General features: G+C 45.0%; 2 protein-coding genes across 4 annotated transcripts in view; both read right to left on the bottom strand.

Annotated features, from left to right (window-relative positions):
- Nucleotides 1–2101, bottom strand: part of LOC121396402 — an 8001-nt gene extending 5900 nt beyond the window's left edge. The window contains exon 1 of the mRNA XM_041571277.1: nt 1–2101. This exon is cut by the window's left edge and continues 1205 nt beyond it. Within this exon, the coding sequence (XP_041427211.1) occupies nt 1–2101 (2101 nt within the window).
- LOC108705728 (serine/threonine-protein kinase Sgk2-like) overlaps nt 1–16678 on the bottom strand; it is a 183359-nt gene that overhangs the window by 165414 nt on the left and 1267 nt on the right. For 2 of the 3 annotated variants that reach the window (XM_041570978.1, XM_041570977.1), the window contains exon 1: nt 2104–2372. The gene's annotated coding sequence lies outside the window, so the exon portion shown is untranslated. Of the gene's footprint in view, nt 1–2103; nt 2373–10102; nt 11921–12338; nt 12389–12610; nt 12923–13548; nt 13668–16678 lie in introns of those variants that run through there. The other variant, XM_041570969.1, reaches the window with a different exon arrangement.

The raw sequence follows: 16678 nt of genomic DNA, 5'->3' as shown, positions 1-16678 counted from the left end.
TGTTGGGATGCATGGCCAGCTTCTTCCGAAGGAGAATGGACAGAGCCGACACCTGCACCTTCAGAGAACTCAGCGCCAAACCTTTAGCAAGGCCGTCTTGTAAAAAGGAGAGGGTCTCCCGGTCACCCGCCTTCTGGGGGTTAAGATCTCTTTGTTCGCACCACGATATGAAGGTCTTCCACACCCTGTGGTATATCTTAGCCGAGACGGGCTTACGTGCGCGAAGCATGGTGGGAATCGCCTCCGCAGGAGCTCCTGACTTCCGTAGAATCAAAGCTTCAAGAGCCACGCCGTTAAAGCCCAGAGATGAGAATTCGGGTGGACAACCGGACCCTGGGTGAGTAGGTCTGTCCGCTGCGGTAGATGGAAGGGTTCGTCCGCCGCCATGTTCACAATGTCCGTGAACCATGACCTCCTGGGCCAGAATGGAGCCACCAGAATGGTCGGAGTTCCTTCTCTCTTTATTTTCTTGACGACCTTTGGCAGGAGAGTGAGAGGGGGGAAGACGTAAACCCTGGAGAAGCGCCAGGGAATCACGAGGGCGTCCACTGCGTGGGCCAGGGGATCCAGGCTTCTTGAGACGAACTGCTGGACCTGTCTGTTGGTCCTGGAAGCCATGAGGTCGATCTCTGGTAGCCCCCACTTGTCCACTAGTAGGCGGAACACATCGTGGTGGAGGCTCCATTCCCCTTGATCGATGGTTTCCCTGCTCAGATAGTCGGCTATCCAATTGTCCACGCCGGGAATGTGGACCGCGGATAACGCTGGAACATTGTCTTCTGCCCACCTTAGGATCACCTGAGCTTCCTTGAGGGCATTGAGACTTCTGGTTCCGCCCTGATGATTTATGTAGGCTACGGCCGTCACGTTGTCGGACTGTATCCGCACCGGTAGTCCCCGGAGCAACGGCTCCGTGCGTTCGAGGGAGTAGCGTATCGCTCTGAGCTCCAGGCGGTTGATGGGCAGTCTCGTTTCTTCCGGAGTCCAGAGGCCCTGTACAGTGGTTTGGCCTACGACTCCGCCCCACCCGCGTAGACTGGCATCTGTGGTTAGGACCGTCCAGTGATGGGGTGGAAATAGTTTTCCCCGAGATGTCCGATGTGGGTGAAGCCACCATTGAAGAGAGATCTGCACTGGGTTCGGGATGGCAATCAGGCGATCGAGGTTGGTTCGATCTCTGCGTTGGTGTAGAAGGATGGTGTGTTGAAGAGATCTGGTGTGGGCTTGTGCATACGGAATCGCCGGGAAGGAGGCAACCATCGTGCCCAGAGTCTGCATGGCTGCTCGAAGGGGAATGCGGTGGGGTCCCAGGAGAGATCGAATTCGGTTCTGAAGGATCTCGGCCTTGTCTCGTGGCAGGAAGGCTTTCCCTTGTCTGGAGTCTAGGATGAGACCCAGGTACTCTATTGACTGAGTTGGGTGAAGTTTCGACTTGGTGAAGTTGATCGTCCAGCCCAGTGTGGTTAGGCTCTGTAGGACGTGGGATGTGTGAAGGAGGGTTACTGGTGCGGATGGACCCTTGACCAAGGGTCGTCCAAATAGGGGATAACCGATATGCCGTTAGTCTTAGGTCCTCCAATGCTGCCGCCGTGACCTTCGTAAACGTGCGTGGAGCTGATGACAGACCGAATGGAAGGGCTACGAACTGCCAATGCTGCCCATTCACGTAGAATCTGAGGAAGCCATGATGCGCTGGGTGGATCGGTATGTGAAGATATGCGTCCTTGATGTCTATGACAGTCATGAACTCGTTTTCTTCCATGGATGATAGAACCGACTGAATCGATTCCATTTTGAAATGGCATTTCTGACGAAGGGATTGAGATCCTTGAGGTCTAAGAACGGGTCTGAGGGAACCGTCTTTCTTGGGAACCATGAAGAGGTTGGAATAGTAGCCTCTTCCTTTGGCCTTTGGAGAACGGGTTGTATGGTTCCCGCTAAGGCGAGGTCTTGTATGACGGAGAGGAATTTGTTTCTGTCTGAGTCTTTGGCCGGCAGTCTGGATACGAAAAATCGGTGGGGTGGTGTCTGAGTGAAGTCTATCAGGAGTCCCTGTGACACCACCCGGAGAACCCACTGATCCTGAATCTTGTTGTGCCATACCTCTCGAAAGGATTTGAGACGGCCTCCTAAGAGGATCCCTTCGGGAGGAGGCACACCTTCATGCAGTGTGAGATTTGTCCTGAGAGGATTTGGAGGTAGACTTGGATGCAGACCAAGGCTGTCGTTGTTTGCCCTGGAAGCGGGAGCGAAAGTTAGAGGTAGACTTGTCAGGTTGCGTCTTGGACCTTTGTCCTTGTCTGAAGGGACGAAAAAATGGTCTCCTTTTGAACGGTGGCCTCTTGGGCCGAGTTTGAGGGAGGAGGGTGCTCTTACCCCCCGGTCGCTTGAGAAATAATCTTATCAAGTTTCGGCCCCGAAGAGAAGTTTTTCCCTGGAAGGGTATGCTGACTAGGGAACGTTTGGATGTTAGGTCAGCGGACCAAGATTTTAACCCACAGGAATCTGCGAGCGGCTACGGGACTGAGCTGAGGCTTGAGCAACCATCCGGGCTGCGTCAAGAGCTGCGTCTCCGATGTAGGTAGTGGCGTCTGCTATTTGGCGATAGCAAGTTGTCGTTAGTAGGTTCTTCAGATCCGATGAGTTGTGCCACTTGTTCCACCCAGACCTCCATGGCCTTCTCCACCCAGGCTATAGCGAAGATAGGTCGAAAGGCGGAACCTGAAGCTGTGAAGGTGGATTTGCAGAAACCTTCGAGACGCTTGTCAATGGGGTCTTTAAATGCGGCCGCTACGGGCAACCGGAATGGTGGTATTTCTGGATAGTCTGGAAACCGGAGGGATCCACTGCGGGAGGTGAAGACCAGAGGTCGACGCATTCCCTTGGAAATGGATAAGTCTGGGTGAAGCGTTTGGAAAGCTGCACCCTGTGATCAGGATTTTTCCATTGGGACTTGATTATTTCGTCGAGCTGTTCGTATGCTGGGAACACACATGAGCTCTTCTTGTGTCTCTTAAAAATGTCCCTCCACCTCCCCCTGGGTTCTTGGAGAGTCTATGTCTAGATCAGGGTGGTCCTGATCAGAGTCCTCCGCGGATATGACCTGACCTTCCTCGTCTGAGGGGCTGAGAAGTTCCCCTGGAGAGTCTGGAGGGGAGAGAGCGTGACGTTTTGAGGTCCCTGGGCGGGAGTCAGAATGAGAGGGTTGAGATAAACACTCAAGAACCTTATCTAAGGTCTCGGGTATGCGGGCCAGGTGCTGGATGCCTGCAAGTGAGAGGGATAAGGCCCTAAGTAGTTCAGAGTCTGAATTTGTTGCCTGTGTAAGAGGCAGTGAGTCAGGTTTTCTGCAGGCCCCACACAATGAATCAGCGAGGCTGAAGTAAATTTTTCCTTACAATTAGAGCAGGCTAAAAAAGAAACCTGTGGGTGTGTTTGAGCTGAGGACTTGTTGGTCCTGGGCTCTTCTGCTTTATTAGCCATTTCACCTCCTTCTCGGTAAGAGAATGGGTGGTGTAGCTTAAATCCCCAATGGATCCATTAGATGTAAATAATTTTTTTTTTTTTTTTTTTTGAGGCAGGGGAGTGCAGACAGGCACTAAATTGGCTGATAGGTGCTGTAGAAAGTGGCCTGCAGAGAGAGCGAGAGAGATAAGAAAGGGTGACCCCCTCAGTCCCATGCTTCACTGTCGGCATCCAGAATGTATACAGCATTTATTTGCATAAAAAAACTGTTACAGGGCAAGAAAAATGGAATGTGTGACTTGCCTGAAGTGTGAACTGAACGTGTAGCTGAAGGGAAACACGGTAGCAGACAGTGCAGTAGAGGGTAGCCGTTATAAGAGCTATGGCAAGGCTGCGCCCACCCAGGGTCTCTGCCAATAGGGAGAGCACGAGAGAGGCTGAGAATAGGTTGCCGTGAGAAAAGACAAAGACAGGCTGGTGTCGCTTCCAGAAGAACTAACCTGCTCCGCAGTTAGAAGTTATCTGCCCGCGTTTCCGCCGTAGGATGTGTGCTGCGGACGGGCGGGAAGAGAGAGAGAAGGGAGAGGCGCCGGAAGCGATGGGGTGTGCGCGGGTTGTGAACGCAGGAGCGTGTCACAGGGAAAAAAGGGCGCGAATACAGTGCCCAAGTAGAAGGCGCACCAGAAGCCAGGGGAAGGGGCGGGAGAGAAGGGTTGGAACCGCAGGAGGTGCGTGTCACCGAGATTTGAAGCCTATAATGGCGTCAGTGGGGAACGGAGCGCATGCCTGGATATGGGTTGGCAGATGAGAGGAAGTGTTGTTATAAAAATAAAGATAGTAATAATAAAGTACTTCACCTTAAGAAAAAACGGCACACCAGCTGAACAAGTGTCCCGTGCTGTAGTGAGTATATAACCCCGCGGTGTGAAAGAAGAAGCACAGCAGATGATAAAGTTATAAAAGTACACAGATTGTGAAATAGTATAATGTATATTGTAAATGTTATTATACCATCTCTTAGGAGTAGTGTATGCTATTCGTATTCTTCAGAGACTGCCCTGGACCAAAAGATCCTCAGACCAGAAAATTATTCCATGCTCATCGGCGACCCCCCTCGATCATACTAAGACCGTATCTATGTCCTTAGCGGTGAACCAATACAACCGCGTTCGCTGCCTAAAGGCCTAAAGGAAGAGGCTACTATTGCCAATCCTTCTTTCATTGGTTCCATTAGAAAAAGACGGTTTCCTCTTAGTACCTTCAAAGGATCTCATATCCCTTCGTCGAGAAAATGCCTATTGTTCTAAAAATGTGTAATTGTCGATTTCTGTTCGTTCTGAATTCATCACATTGGAAGTAAAAAACGAAGTTTCATTATTTGACTGTCATTAGACATCGTGAAAGCGACGCATATGCTTCAAGCATACCGATCTTCATCCACAGCGCAATCAGATGGGCTTCCTCAGATTCGTATCGTGTAATGGGATTGTCAGCATTGGCTAAGTTCGTAGCCGCTTCCTAATCCGGTTCTGTTCATCAGCTCCACGCACGTTTGACTGAAAGGTCAATGGCGGCAGTCATTGGAGTTACCTAGTAGATATCAAAAAAAAAAAACGGAAAAGTTTAGAGGATGACCAGTTGTGAAAAAGAAAACCCCAGGAGTACGTAGGGAAGTCCATAGCTTGGTAACCTACAGGCTGTGGTTGGAGCCTAGAACTTGCCCTAGAGCAGCGCGCCCTTGTACATAAACTTTTGTTTGTTGGTAGTAGATATACTGAGAGGTTTTCTAGCATAATTAAATGATAGATGGATGTGCAAAAACCTTCCCAGTGAGTGAATACAGTTAATAAAATCAAAAAAAATGTTTTGCTGCTATTAACTCTCTGTTCGCATAATAATTACCCTAACGTTGATTATTATGCGACCTACCTGGTTTTATACCAAGAATACACAAGGAATGCATAACATCAGTGGATTGACAAATATGTCCGGCATTCTCAATTCATCTTGACTAAAGGGAACAAAAAATAATTTTGCTCACTTATTGCTGTTATAAAAAAGTAACAAAAGCCAGGTGTGTTCCATAGTCTGATTTTTGAAATAACTTTAAATAAACGCAAACATTTTAAATAATGGGAGTTAATGGATGAAGTTTTGATTAGAGAAATCCGTAAAGTTTTTGCTTTTTATTTGGCAGATTTTTTATTGTTGTGGGTATTTGACTTTGGCTTTTAAGCCCTTTCTCATTTATTATTTACTCGTGCTGTTTCCTAAGACTGGAGCTAGTGTATATATATTAAGATGTAGTACGTACTGCCTATACTCTGGCAAGAGTTCAATAACACACACAGTAACCTTACCTATGGCATCCTTTATCTGATTTCTTTTACCGGATTTTATCATAGCATTTCGCTCCCAACTTTGCTTTATATTGAGCTGTCATCCTAGCACAAACACTGACAATTCCACTTTTATACATGTTATGGTTAGTAGCAGAGTGTTATGGTGGAGTTCATTGACAGGTCCAAATCCTATGGTTAAGAGAAAGGGGAATTTATTTTTTAAAACTTTCCTATGTTTGTGGGTTTATTACAAGGCTATACGCATTTACTTGCGATTTGAACCAGTCCAGAGAATATTTTAATTGGCCATAGTATCAGCCTGTTGGTGCTTCCTGTAAATCTGGATTTCTTAGCATAAAATGAAGAGTAGGGATACCGATGCCATAAATTAAGAATATGAAAATTATATTATTTGTCGTTAGGCACGCATATTCATGTATTGAAGTGCCGAATTCTCCACCACGCAATTTCACATTTTTGCATATTCCAAATACTCCAGTTCTCAGTATCTACCAATAACTGTCCAAGTATTATGTTTTGTCAATATAATGTCCTATCTCTTTTAATAGACATGACACACAATTGACTGCAAAGTACCACCTTAGCTGCTCAGTTTTTGATATTGGTGGCAGTATTCAATAAATTTTTTATTGGCTTAGTACAGATTTTGTAATCCAAACCACGAACTCCAGGCTAGGAGCTAATGGCACGCTATGCCACATTAATTTTGGTGATTGTTTGGTCGCGTTGATGAGGCAAACGCCTGACCGAACAACTCATGCACTAGCCAAACAAAGACAGAGGGGCAAGGAATATTGCAGAATGGTGGTTTCATGGGTTCGAATCGAATTGATGCAAGGATAGTCTTCTCATTTCTCCTAAGGGCTTCTTAACACAGGCTTAGGGAAAGCAAATTGAGTCCTAAGAAAGCAAGTTGTATGCTTTTGTTGGGATGGTGTCTGAAACATTGAAGGGAATTTTATGTTCTGGCGTTTCATTTTTTTCCGTCTATGTTGTCTAGAAAAGTAATGCAAATTATAGATAAAATGGGTTAGTAGTTGTATTATAACCGTCTCGCTCATTAAACTGGGTAACCATTTAACAGGTGCAGATGCAAGTCTAAATTTATTGTCTGAATTTTTGATCGGCAGTAAAATAATTATTTTTTTTAAAGCTAATATCTGCTTGTGGTACAAGTCCACCTTCATATCGAAGCTGATTACTTAGGGTCTATTGTTTGAGGAATTTATCTGTATAATTAAGGGGCAGGCAATTTAACTGCATGGGTCGAGTGATATCCGAGGTTAAGTTTAACCCTCGATAATTCGGAGCCATCGAAGTAAAATTCCTTTCGACTTGTCGAAGGATTGTTGACGCGGGCAATTTACTTCGATCGAACGAACCAATTCAATTGGTATTTAATCCATTTCGATCAAACGTTTCACTTCGAGTCAAAATAAAATTGAATAGAAAGCTTATGGGTGAAGGTTCCCCATTGAGGGTTTAACATTGGTGCTCGGTGTAGGGTTTTTAAGCATGGCGAAGTAGGTTAGGTTGTCGAAGTTTTTTTTTAAAAGAGACAATGTACTTGTGCGACTAAATCGAAATGGTCCGAATAGTCAAAAATGCGATTTTTGTAGTTTTGAATCATTCGATAGGTGCGAAGTAGCGTTCAATTCTGAGTGGTCGGAAGTAGCCAAAAAAATCTTTTCGAAATCGAAGTATTTTTTTCAATTCTAATAACCTTCACTTTCGTAGTTTATGTAACATGTTTGCTGCGGCTTGAGGTGTGAGCTTAATGAATAAAATCAGCTTTCAAAAGCTGAACTTTATGATGGCGATCACTGAATTATAGCCATGTATGTTTTTTTCGGGTTAAATGTAGAATAGTGGTCTTATCGACTATTACATATACTTCTAAACTGCATAAGCTTGTCCTAAACTACCTATAAAAGTCTTAATTTTTCAAGGCATTTTCCACCCGACGATGTCAGTTAGGTACAAAAATAAAAAACACTAACAAAAAAACACTACAGATTGATGATTGTCTAGTAGTGTGTATTGTAGCAACACCGCCATAATTGAGCTAGGACGATTTCCTGTAATGTCATGAATCTATACATTCTACTTGCAACTTATTAGGGTTATAAATATGTAAGTTCCACACTCAGATAAGAACATATATTATTAAAAAGTTAACAGTTAAATCTCCCAAAGATTGGGTAAATTTGTCTTTCTAGACTTCCTAAAACTACTAAACTATAGGAATGTTTATTGTCTCCAACCATTTGGTGGTTTTGATGAAATTTCTTAGGAATTCGTGCGGTTCAAATACAGTTTATTCCCTATTTTAAATCACCTTTTTTCAGCAGGGTTTCAGATTCAATGCTGAATCCAAGTGCCCGGGCCAAAACCTGTTGAGGCGGTTTCTAATGATGGACTTATTATTTTGAATATAGTTGTAATAATAATACATGGGTGCCTCCATACATAATTATTTTTACAGCATTGCGGCAGGCTACAGTGCACGAGATATGGGGCACTGAGGAAGTGCCAGGAGCAACAATCAGTTTCCAATCAGGAGCTGTAAGATCAGTTCAAAGCAATTTTGACTTCAACGGATTAACTTAAAGCACCTTTTGCAAAGATAGTATCCCAATCACAACGTGTGGGCTATAAACGAGTCCACCTCCGGTTGGAGAGAACAGTATTTTGTTTACGTTTTTAATTCCTCCACCAGCACTAGGCCACCCACACTGGGAGGGTAGGCGCCTGGTTGAAGCAGCCATGTTGGGGCACACACATACGCATATGAGGCCAATGCCCGCCACATGCACTTTATGCTGTTGATGCAGAACAACTTTGATGAGTTATCGTGGGGGAGGCTGCCTGTACCCCATTGTCGATTGGTTCCCTGCTAGATAGTCGCATCCAATGTCCACGCCGGGAATGTGGACCGCGATAACGCTGGGAAAATGTCTTCTGCCCACCTTAGGATCACCTGACGCTTCCTTAGTGGCATTAACTTCTGGTTCCGCCCTGATGATTTGTCGGCTACGCCCGTCACGTCTGTCGGACTGTATCCCGCACGGTAGTCCCCGGAGCAAGCGGCTCCGTGCGTTGAGGTGCGTATCGCTCTGAGCTCAGGAGGTTGATGGGCAGTCTCGTTTCTTCCGGATCCAGAAGGCCTGTCATGGTTGGGCCTCGACTCCGCCCCACCGCTTAGACTGGCATCTGTGGTCAGGAACGTCCAGTGATTGAGGTGTTTAATAGTTTTCCCCGAGATGTCCGATGTGGTGAAGCCACCAATTTGAACGAGAGATTCTGCACTGGGTTCGGGATGGCAATCAGGCGATCGAGGTTGGTTCGATCTCTGCGTTGGTGTAGAAGGATGGTGTGTTGAAGAGATCTGGTGTGGGCTTGTGCATACGGAATCGCCGGGAAGGAGGCAACCATCGTGCCCAGAGTCTGCATGGCTGCTCGAAGGGGAATGCGGTGGGGTCCCAGGAGAGATCGAATTCGGTTCTGAAGGATCTCGGCCTTGTCTCGTGGCAGGAAGGCTTTCCCTTGTCTGGAGTCTAGGATGAGACCCAGGTACTCTATTGACTGAGTTGGGTGAAGTTTCGACTTGGTGAAGTTGATCGTCCAGCCCAGTGTGGTTAGGCTCTGTAGGACGTGGGATGTGTGAAGGAGGGTTACTGGTGCGGATGGACCCTTGACCAAGAGGTCGTCCAAATAGGGGATAACCGATATGCCCGTGAGTCTTAGGTCCTCCAATGCTGCCGCCATGACCTTCGTAAACGTGCGTGGAGCTGATGACAGACCGAATGGAAGGGCTACGAACTGCCAATGCTGCCCATTCACATAGAATCTGAGGAAGCCATGATGCGCTGGGTGGATCGGTATGTGAAGATATGCGTCCTTGATGTCTATGACAGTCATGAACTCGTTTTCTTCCATGGATGATAGAACCGACTGAATCGATTCCATTTTGAAATGGCATTTTCTGACGAAGGGATTGAGATCCTTGAGGTCTAAGACGGGTCTGAGGGAACCGTCTTTCTTGGGAACCATGAAGAGGTTGGAATAGTAGCCTCTTCCTTTGGAGGAACGGGTTGTATGGTTCCCGCTAAGGCGAGGTCTTGTATGACGGAGAGGAATTTGTTTCTGTCTGAGTCTTTGGCCGGCAGTCTGGATACGAAAAATCGGTGGGGTGGTGTCTGAGTGAAGTCTATCAGGAGTCCCTGTGACACCACCGGGAGAACCCACTGATCCTGAATCTTGTTGTGCCATACCTCTCGAAAGGATGTGAGACGGCCTCCTAAGGGGATCCCTTCGGGAGGGGGCACACCTTCATGCAGTGTGAGATTTGTCCTGAGAGGATTTGGAGGTAGACTTGGATGCAGACCAAGGCTGTCGTTGTTTGCCCTGGAAGCGGGAGCGAAAGTTAGAGGTAGACTTGTCAGGTTGCGTCTTGGACCTTTGTCCTTGTCTGAAGGGACGAAAAAATGGTCTCCTTTTGAACGGTGGCCTCTTGGGCCGAGTTTGAGGGAGGAGGGTGATCTTACCCCCGGTCGCTTGAGAAATAATCTTATCAAGTTCGGCCCCGAAGAGAAGTTTTCCCTGGAAGGGTATGCTGACTAGGGAACGTTTGGATGTTAGGTCAGCGGACCAAGATTTTAACCACAGGAATCTGCGAGCGGCTACGGACTGAGCTGAGGCTTGAGCAACCATCCGGGCTGCGTCAAGAGCTGCGTCTCCGATGTAGGTAGTGGCGTCTGCTATTTGGGATAGCAAGTTGTCGTTAGTAGGTTCTTCAGATCCGATGAGTTTTGCCACTTGTTCCACCCAGACCTCCATGGCCTTCTCCACCCAGGCTATAGCGAAGATAGGTCGAAAGGCGGAACCTGAAGCTGTGAAGGTGGATTTGCAGAAACCTTCGAGACGCTTGTCAATGGGGTCTTTAAATGCGGCCGCTACGGCAACCGGAATGGTGGTATTTCTGGATAGTCTGGAAACCGGAGGATCCACTGCGGGAGGTGAAGACCAGAGGTCGACGCATTCCCTTGGAAATGGATAAGTCTGGGTGAAGCGTTTGGAAAGCTGCACCCTGTGATCAGGATTTTTCCATTGGGACTTGATTATTTAGTCGAGCTGTTCGTATGCTGGGAACACACATGAGCTCTTCTTGTGTCTCTTAAAAATGTTTTTCGCTGGTTCAACTGAGGTGGCAGAATCTTCGATGTTCAGTGTGTTTAGTACAGCTTGAATGAGTCCCTCCACCTCCCCCTGGGTTCTTGGAGAGTCTATGTCTAGATCAGGGTGGTCCTGATCAGAGTCCTCCGCGTATATGACCTGACCTTCCTCGTCTGAGGGGCTGAGAAGTTCCCCTGGAGAGTCTGGAGGGGAGAGAGCATGACGTTTTGAGGTCCCTGGGCGGGAGTCAGAATGAGAGGGTTGAGATAAACACTCAAGAACCTTATCTAAGGTCTCGGGTATGCGGGCCAGGTGCTGGATGCCTGCAAGTGAGAGGGATAAGGCCCTAAGTAGTTCAGAGTCTGAATTTGTTGCCTGTGTAAGAGGCAGTGAGTCAGGTTTTCTGCAGGCCCCACACAATGAATCAGCCGAGGCTGAAGTAAATTTTTCCTTACAATTAGAGCAGGCTAAAAAAGAAACCTGTGGGTGTGTTTGAGCTGAGGACTTGTTGGTCCTGGGCTCTTCTGCTTTATTAGCCATTTCACTCCTTCTCGGTAAGAGAATGGTAGGTGTAGCTATAATCCCCAATGGATCCCTTAAGATGTAAAATAATTTTTTTTTTTTTTTTGAGGCAGGGGAGTGCAGACAGGCACTAAATTGCTGATAGGTGCTGTAGAAATGGCCTGCAGAGAGAGCGAGAGAGATAAGAAGGGTGACCCCTCAGTCCCATGCTTCCTGTGGCATCAGAATGTATACAGCATTTATTTGCATAAAAAAACTGTTACAGGGCAAGAAAAATGGAATGTGTGACTTGCCTGAAGTGTGAACTGAACGTGTAGCTGAAGGGAAACACGGTAGCAGACAGTGCAGTAGAGGGTAGCCGTATAAGAGCTATGGGCAGGCGCGCTCCAGGGTCTCTGCAATAGGGGAGACAGAGAGAGCTGAGAATAGGTTGCGTGAGAAAAGACAAGACAGGCTGGTGTCGCTCCAGAAGAACTAACCTGCTCCGCAGTCAGAAGTATCTGCCCGGTTCCGCCGTAAGGATGTGTGCTGCGACGGGCGGGAAGAGAGAGAGAGGGAGAGGCGCCGGAAGCGATGGGCGTGTGCGCGGGTTGGAACGCAGGAGCGTGTCACAGGGAAAAAAGGGCGCGAATACAGGTGCCAAGTAAAGGCGCACCAGAAGCCAGGGGAAGGGGCGGGAGAGAAGGGTTGGAACGCAGGAGGTGCGTGTCACCGAGATTGAAGCCTATAATGGCGTCAGTGGGAACGGAGCGATGCTGGATAGGGTTGGCAGATGAGGAGTGTTGTAAAAAATAAATAAATAAAAGTACTCACCTAAGAAAAAACGCACACCAGCTGAACAAGTGCCCTGTGTAGAATAACCCCTGTGAAGAAGAACACACAGATAAATATATAAATACACAGATGTGAAATATATATGTATATGTATGTTATTATACACTCAGGAGAGGTATCCATTCGTATCCAGACTGCCGGCCAAAGACTCAGACAGAAACAAATTCCTCTCCGTCATACAAGACCTCGCCTTAGCGGGAACCATACAACCCGTTCCTCCAAAGGCCAAAGGAAGAGGCTACTATTCCAACCTCTTCATGGTTCCCAAGAAAGACGGTTCCCTCAGACCCGTCTTAGACCTCAAGGATCTCAATCCCTTCGTCAGAAAATGCCATTTCAAAATGGAATCGATTCAGTCGGTTCTATCATCCATGGAAGAAAACGAGTTCATGACTGTCATAGACATCAAGGACGCATATCTTCACATACCGATCCACCCAGCGCATCATGGCTTCCTCAGATTCTACGTGAATGGGCAGCATTGGCAGTTCGTAGCCCTTCCATTTGGTCTGTCATCAGCTCCACGCACGTTTACGAAGGTCATGGCAGCAGCATTGGAGGACCTAAGATACAAAAAAAAACGGAAGTTTAGAGGATGACCCCAAATTGTGAAAAAAAAACCCAGGAGATGAGGGAAGTCCATACTTGGAACCTTACAGCTGTGGTTGGCCTAGAACTCCCAGCAGCCCCTGACAACTTTGTTTGTTGGTGAGATACTGAGAGGTTTTCTAGCATATTAAAAAGAGATGTGCAAACCTTCCCAGTGAGGAATACAGAAAAACAAAAAAAACTGTTGCTCTAAACTCTCTTCCTATAATTACCCTAGTATAATGCCACTCCTGTTTTATACCAAAATACACAAGGAATGCATACATCAGTGATACAAAATCCCATTCTCATTCACCTTGACTAAAGGGAACAAAAAATATTTTGCACTATCGTATAAAAAGTAACAACCAGGTGTTTCCATAGCTTTTAAATAACTTTAAAAACGCAAACATTTTAATAAATGGATAATGGAAAGTTGATTAGAAAACCAAGTTTTCTTTTATTTGGCAGATTTTTTTTTGGGATTGACTTGCCTTTTAAGCCCTTTCTCTTATTATTTACCCTGTTTCCAAGACTGAGCTAGTGTATAAAGAAGTAGTACTATGCCTATACCCAAAGTTCAAAACACACACTACCTTACCTGGCACCATCGATTCTTTCCGGATATCATACATTTCCTCCAACTGCTTTAATGACTCATCCAGCACAACACTCATCCACATCAGTATGTTAGTAGCAAGTGTAAGCATCGGGCCAAACCTATGGTTAAGAGAAGGGGATTATTTTAAACTTTCCTATGTTGTGGGTTTTTACAAGGCATACCATTACTTGCATTGAACCAGTCAGGAATTTTAATTGGCCATATACAGCCTGTTGCTCCTGTATACTGATCTTAGCATAAAATGAAAGTAGGGATACCTGCCATAAATTAAGAATAAAAATTATATATTTGTCGTACACTCATATTCATGAATCCATTCTCCACCACCATCACATTTGCACCAATAACCCAGTCCCAGTACCAAATAACCCAGTATATTTGTCATAAAAGTCCTACTCTTTAATAGACACGCACACAATTGACTGCAAAGACCACCTTACTCTCTTGATTTGGTGCATAATCAATACATTTTTTATGCTTAGCAGATTTGTATCCAAACCACAACATCCAGGCTAGGGAGCTAATGCACCATGCACATTTTGGGATTGTTGTCGCGATTGAGCAACCCTGCCAACACCTGCACTACCAAACAAAGACAAGAGGGCAAGGAATAGCAGAATGGTGGTTCATGGGTTCATCGAATGATGCCAAGGATTCTTCTCATTCTCTAAGCTTCTACACAGGCTTGGGAACAATGAGTCCTAAGAACAAGTTGTATCTTTGTTGGGGGTGTCTGAAACATTGAAGGAATATGTTCTGCTGTCATTTTTTCCCTATGTTTCTAGAAAAGTAATCATATAGATAAAATGGGTTTAAGTGTATTATACCGCTCATAAACTGGGTACCATTTAACAGGTGCATGCAAGTCAAATATTGTCTGAATTTGACCAGTAAAATATATTTTTTTTAAAGCAATCTGCTTTGGACAATCCACCTTCTAAAGCTAACTAGCTTTGAGAATTTATCTGATAATAAGGGGCACATTTACCATGGGTCGAATATCGAGGGTTAATTAACCCTCGATATTCGACCATCGAAGTAAAATCCTTCGACTTCGAAGGATTTACCGCATTTACTTCGATCGAACGAAACAATTCAAAGGATTTTAATCCATCGATCAAACGATTTTCCTTCGATCAAAAATTGAATAGAAAGCTTATGGGGAAGGTCCCCATAGGCTAACATTGGTGCTCGGTAGGTTTTAGCTGGCGAAGTAGGTAGTCGAAGTTTTTTTTTAAAGAGACAGTACTGCGACTATCGAATGGTCGAATAGTCAAACGATTTTTAGTTTGAATCATTCGAAGGTCGAAGTAGCCAATTCGATGGTCGAAGTAGCCAAAAAAAATCTTCGAAATTCGAAGTTTTTTTCATTCTAATCCTTCATCGAGTTTAGTAAATGTGCCGCTGAGTGTGAGCTTAATAATCAACAGCTTCAAAGCTGACTTATATGCCACTGAAAGCCATATATTTTTTCGTAAATGTAAATATGTCTTTCGACTACAAACTTCTAAACTGCAAAGCTTTCCTAAACTACCTAAAAGCTTAAATTTTCAGCATTTCCCACATGTCAGTAGGTACAAAAATAAAAAACACTACAAAAAACACTACAGATGAATGTCAGAGTGTATGTAGCACACCCCATATGATCTAACATTTCTGTAATTCAGAATCTATACATTCACTGCAACTTATTAGGGTTAAATAGTAAGTTCACCTCAGAAAGACATATATTATTAAAAAGTACATAATCTCCCAAAATGGGTAAATTTGTCTTTCTACTTCTAACTACTAAACTATAAAGTTTATCTCAACCATTTGGTGGTTTTGATGAAATTTCTAGGAATCGCCAAAAGTTTCCATTTTAAATCACCTTTTTCAGCAGGGTTCAGATTCATCTGAATCCAAGTGCCCGGGCCAAACTAAATCAGAAACCTTAAAATCATGTGACTAGCCCTAATTTACATATGCAAATTATGGTTTGGATTCGGTTCGGTATTAGCCGGAATCTTTCACAAAGGATTCAGGATGTGGTGCATCCCTAGTTTATATTGCGGTCTATTTTCTGACTTACTGTACATGCGCTATAACCTACATAAACTTTTCAGTTTTTTTAAATTGCACTTCAGAGCAAGATCATTGGGCCCCGTAAACTTTTGAAATTTGAATAACTGTTATCATGGCCGGGGAAGAGAGATCGGAGAACGGGCAGAACCGGGAGACTAGGAGGGTGAGGACTAGGGGTATGCAGACAAGAGGTATGTGCCCAGCACCCCCCCCAACACTGCGCCCTAGGCATGGCCTCTTCTGCCTACTCCTAGTTCCAGCCCTGGTAACAAGACATTTTCATAAACATATATTGCAGCCATTAACTTAACTGGAAGGGGCTTCCATCACCGTAACCAGTTTAGTTGCACATCTTTACACTCTCACCAGCTCATTAATATCCTTCTTAAGGACTGGAGCCCAAAACTGCGCTGCATACTCCAGATGAGGCCTTACCAGGGACCTATAACACCACTTGTTTCTCGTTCCCTGAAAAAAGTAAAATGGGGGTTCTACTGTATATGTGAGAGTTGTTTTTCAGGACTCTTTGAGGTTGTTAGCATCCTTTCTAATCTGGATAATGCTTTGCTCTACTATAAAAAACAGTAAGAGAGATTTTATTATAGTCCTTTCTGTTCATATAGAAATGCAGAGACATAGTAGTTGTTGCAGTCATTGTGGTACTTGGTCTGAAAATAGAAAAAACCTAGTGAAAGTTTTGGCAGTGAACTTGATGAGTAAACAAGCAAAACCCCACTTCTTAGATGTTTAGTGGCTTCCCAAGCCCAATTTAAATTTTTTTATTTTTCACCCCCCCCCAAAATACAGATAAAGTAGTAGAGACCTATTATTAATATATTTGAAATATTTGGCCATTCCTAGAAGGGGCCATTATAGTGCCAAGGCATGTGGTCAGACCATACATGGCTACAGAAATCTACAACAGCAGCAGATTTGTTTAGATCTGGATGATACCAGCGATGTAATATTAGAAAAGGACTGCAAGCAACATAAACCAAACCACAAATTATTATTTTCCATCTAGTGCTGTATTTTCTATGTAATT

This window comes from Xenopus laevis, chromosome 7S (genome assembly GCF_017654675.1).
Source record: "Xenopus laevis strain J_2021 chromosome 7S, Xenopus_laevis_v10.1, whole genome shotgun sequence".
Taxonomy (NCBI): domain Eukaryota; kingdom Metazoa; phylum Chordata; class Amphibia; order Anura; family Pipidae; genus Xenopus; species Xenopus laevis.
This window is presented reverse-complemented; position numbering and strand designations above follow the sequence as displayed.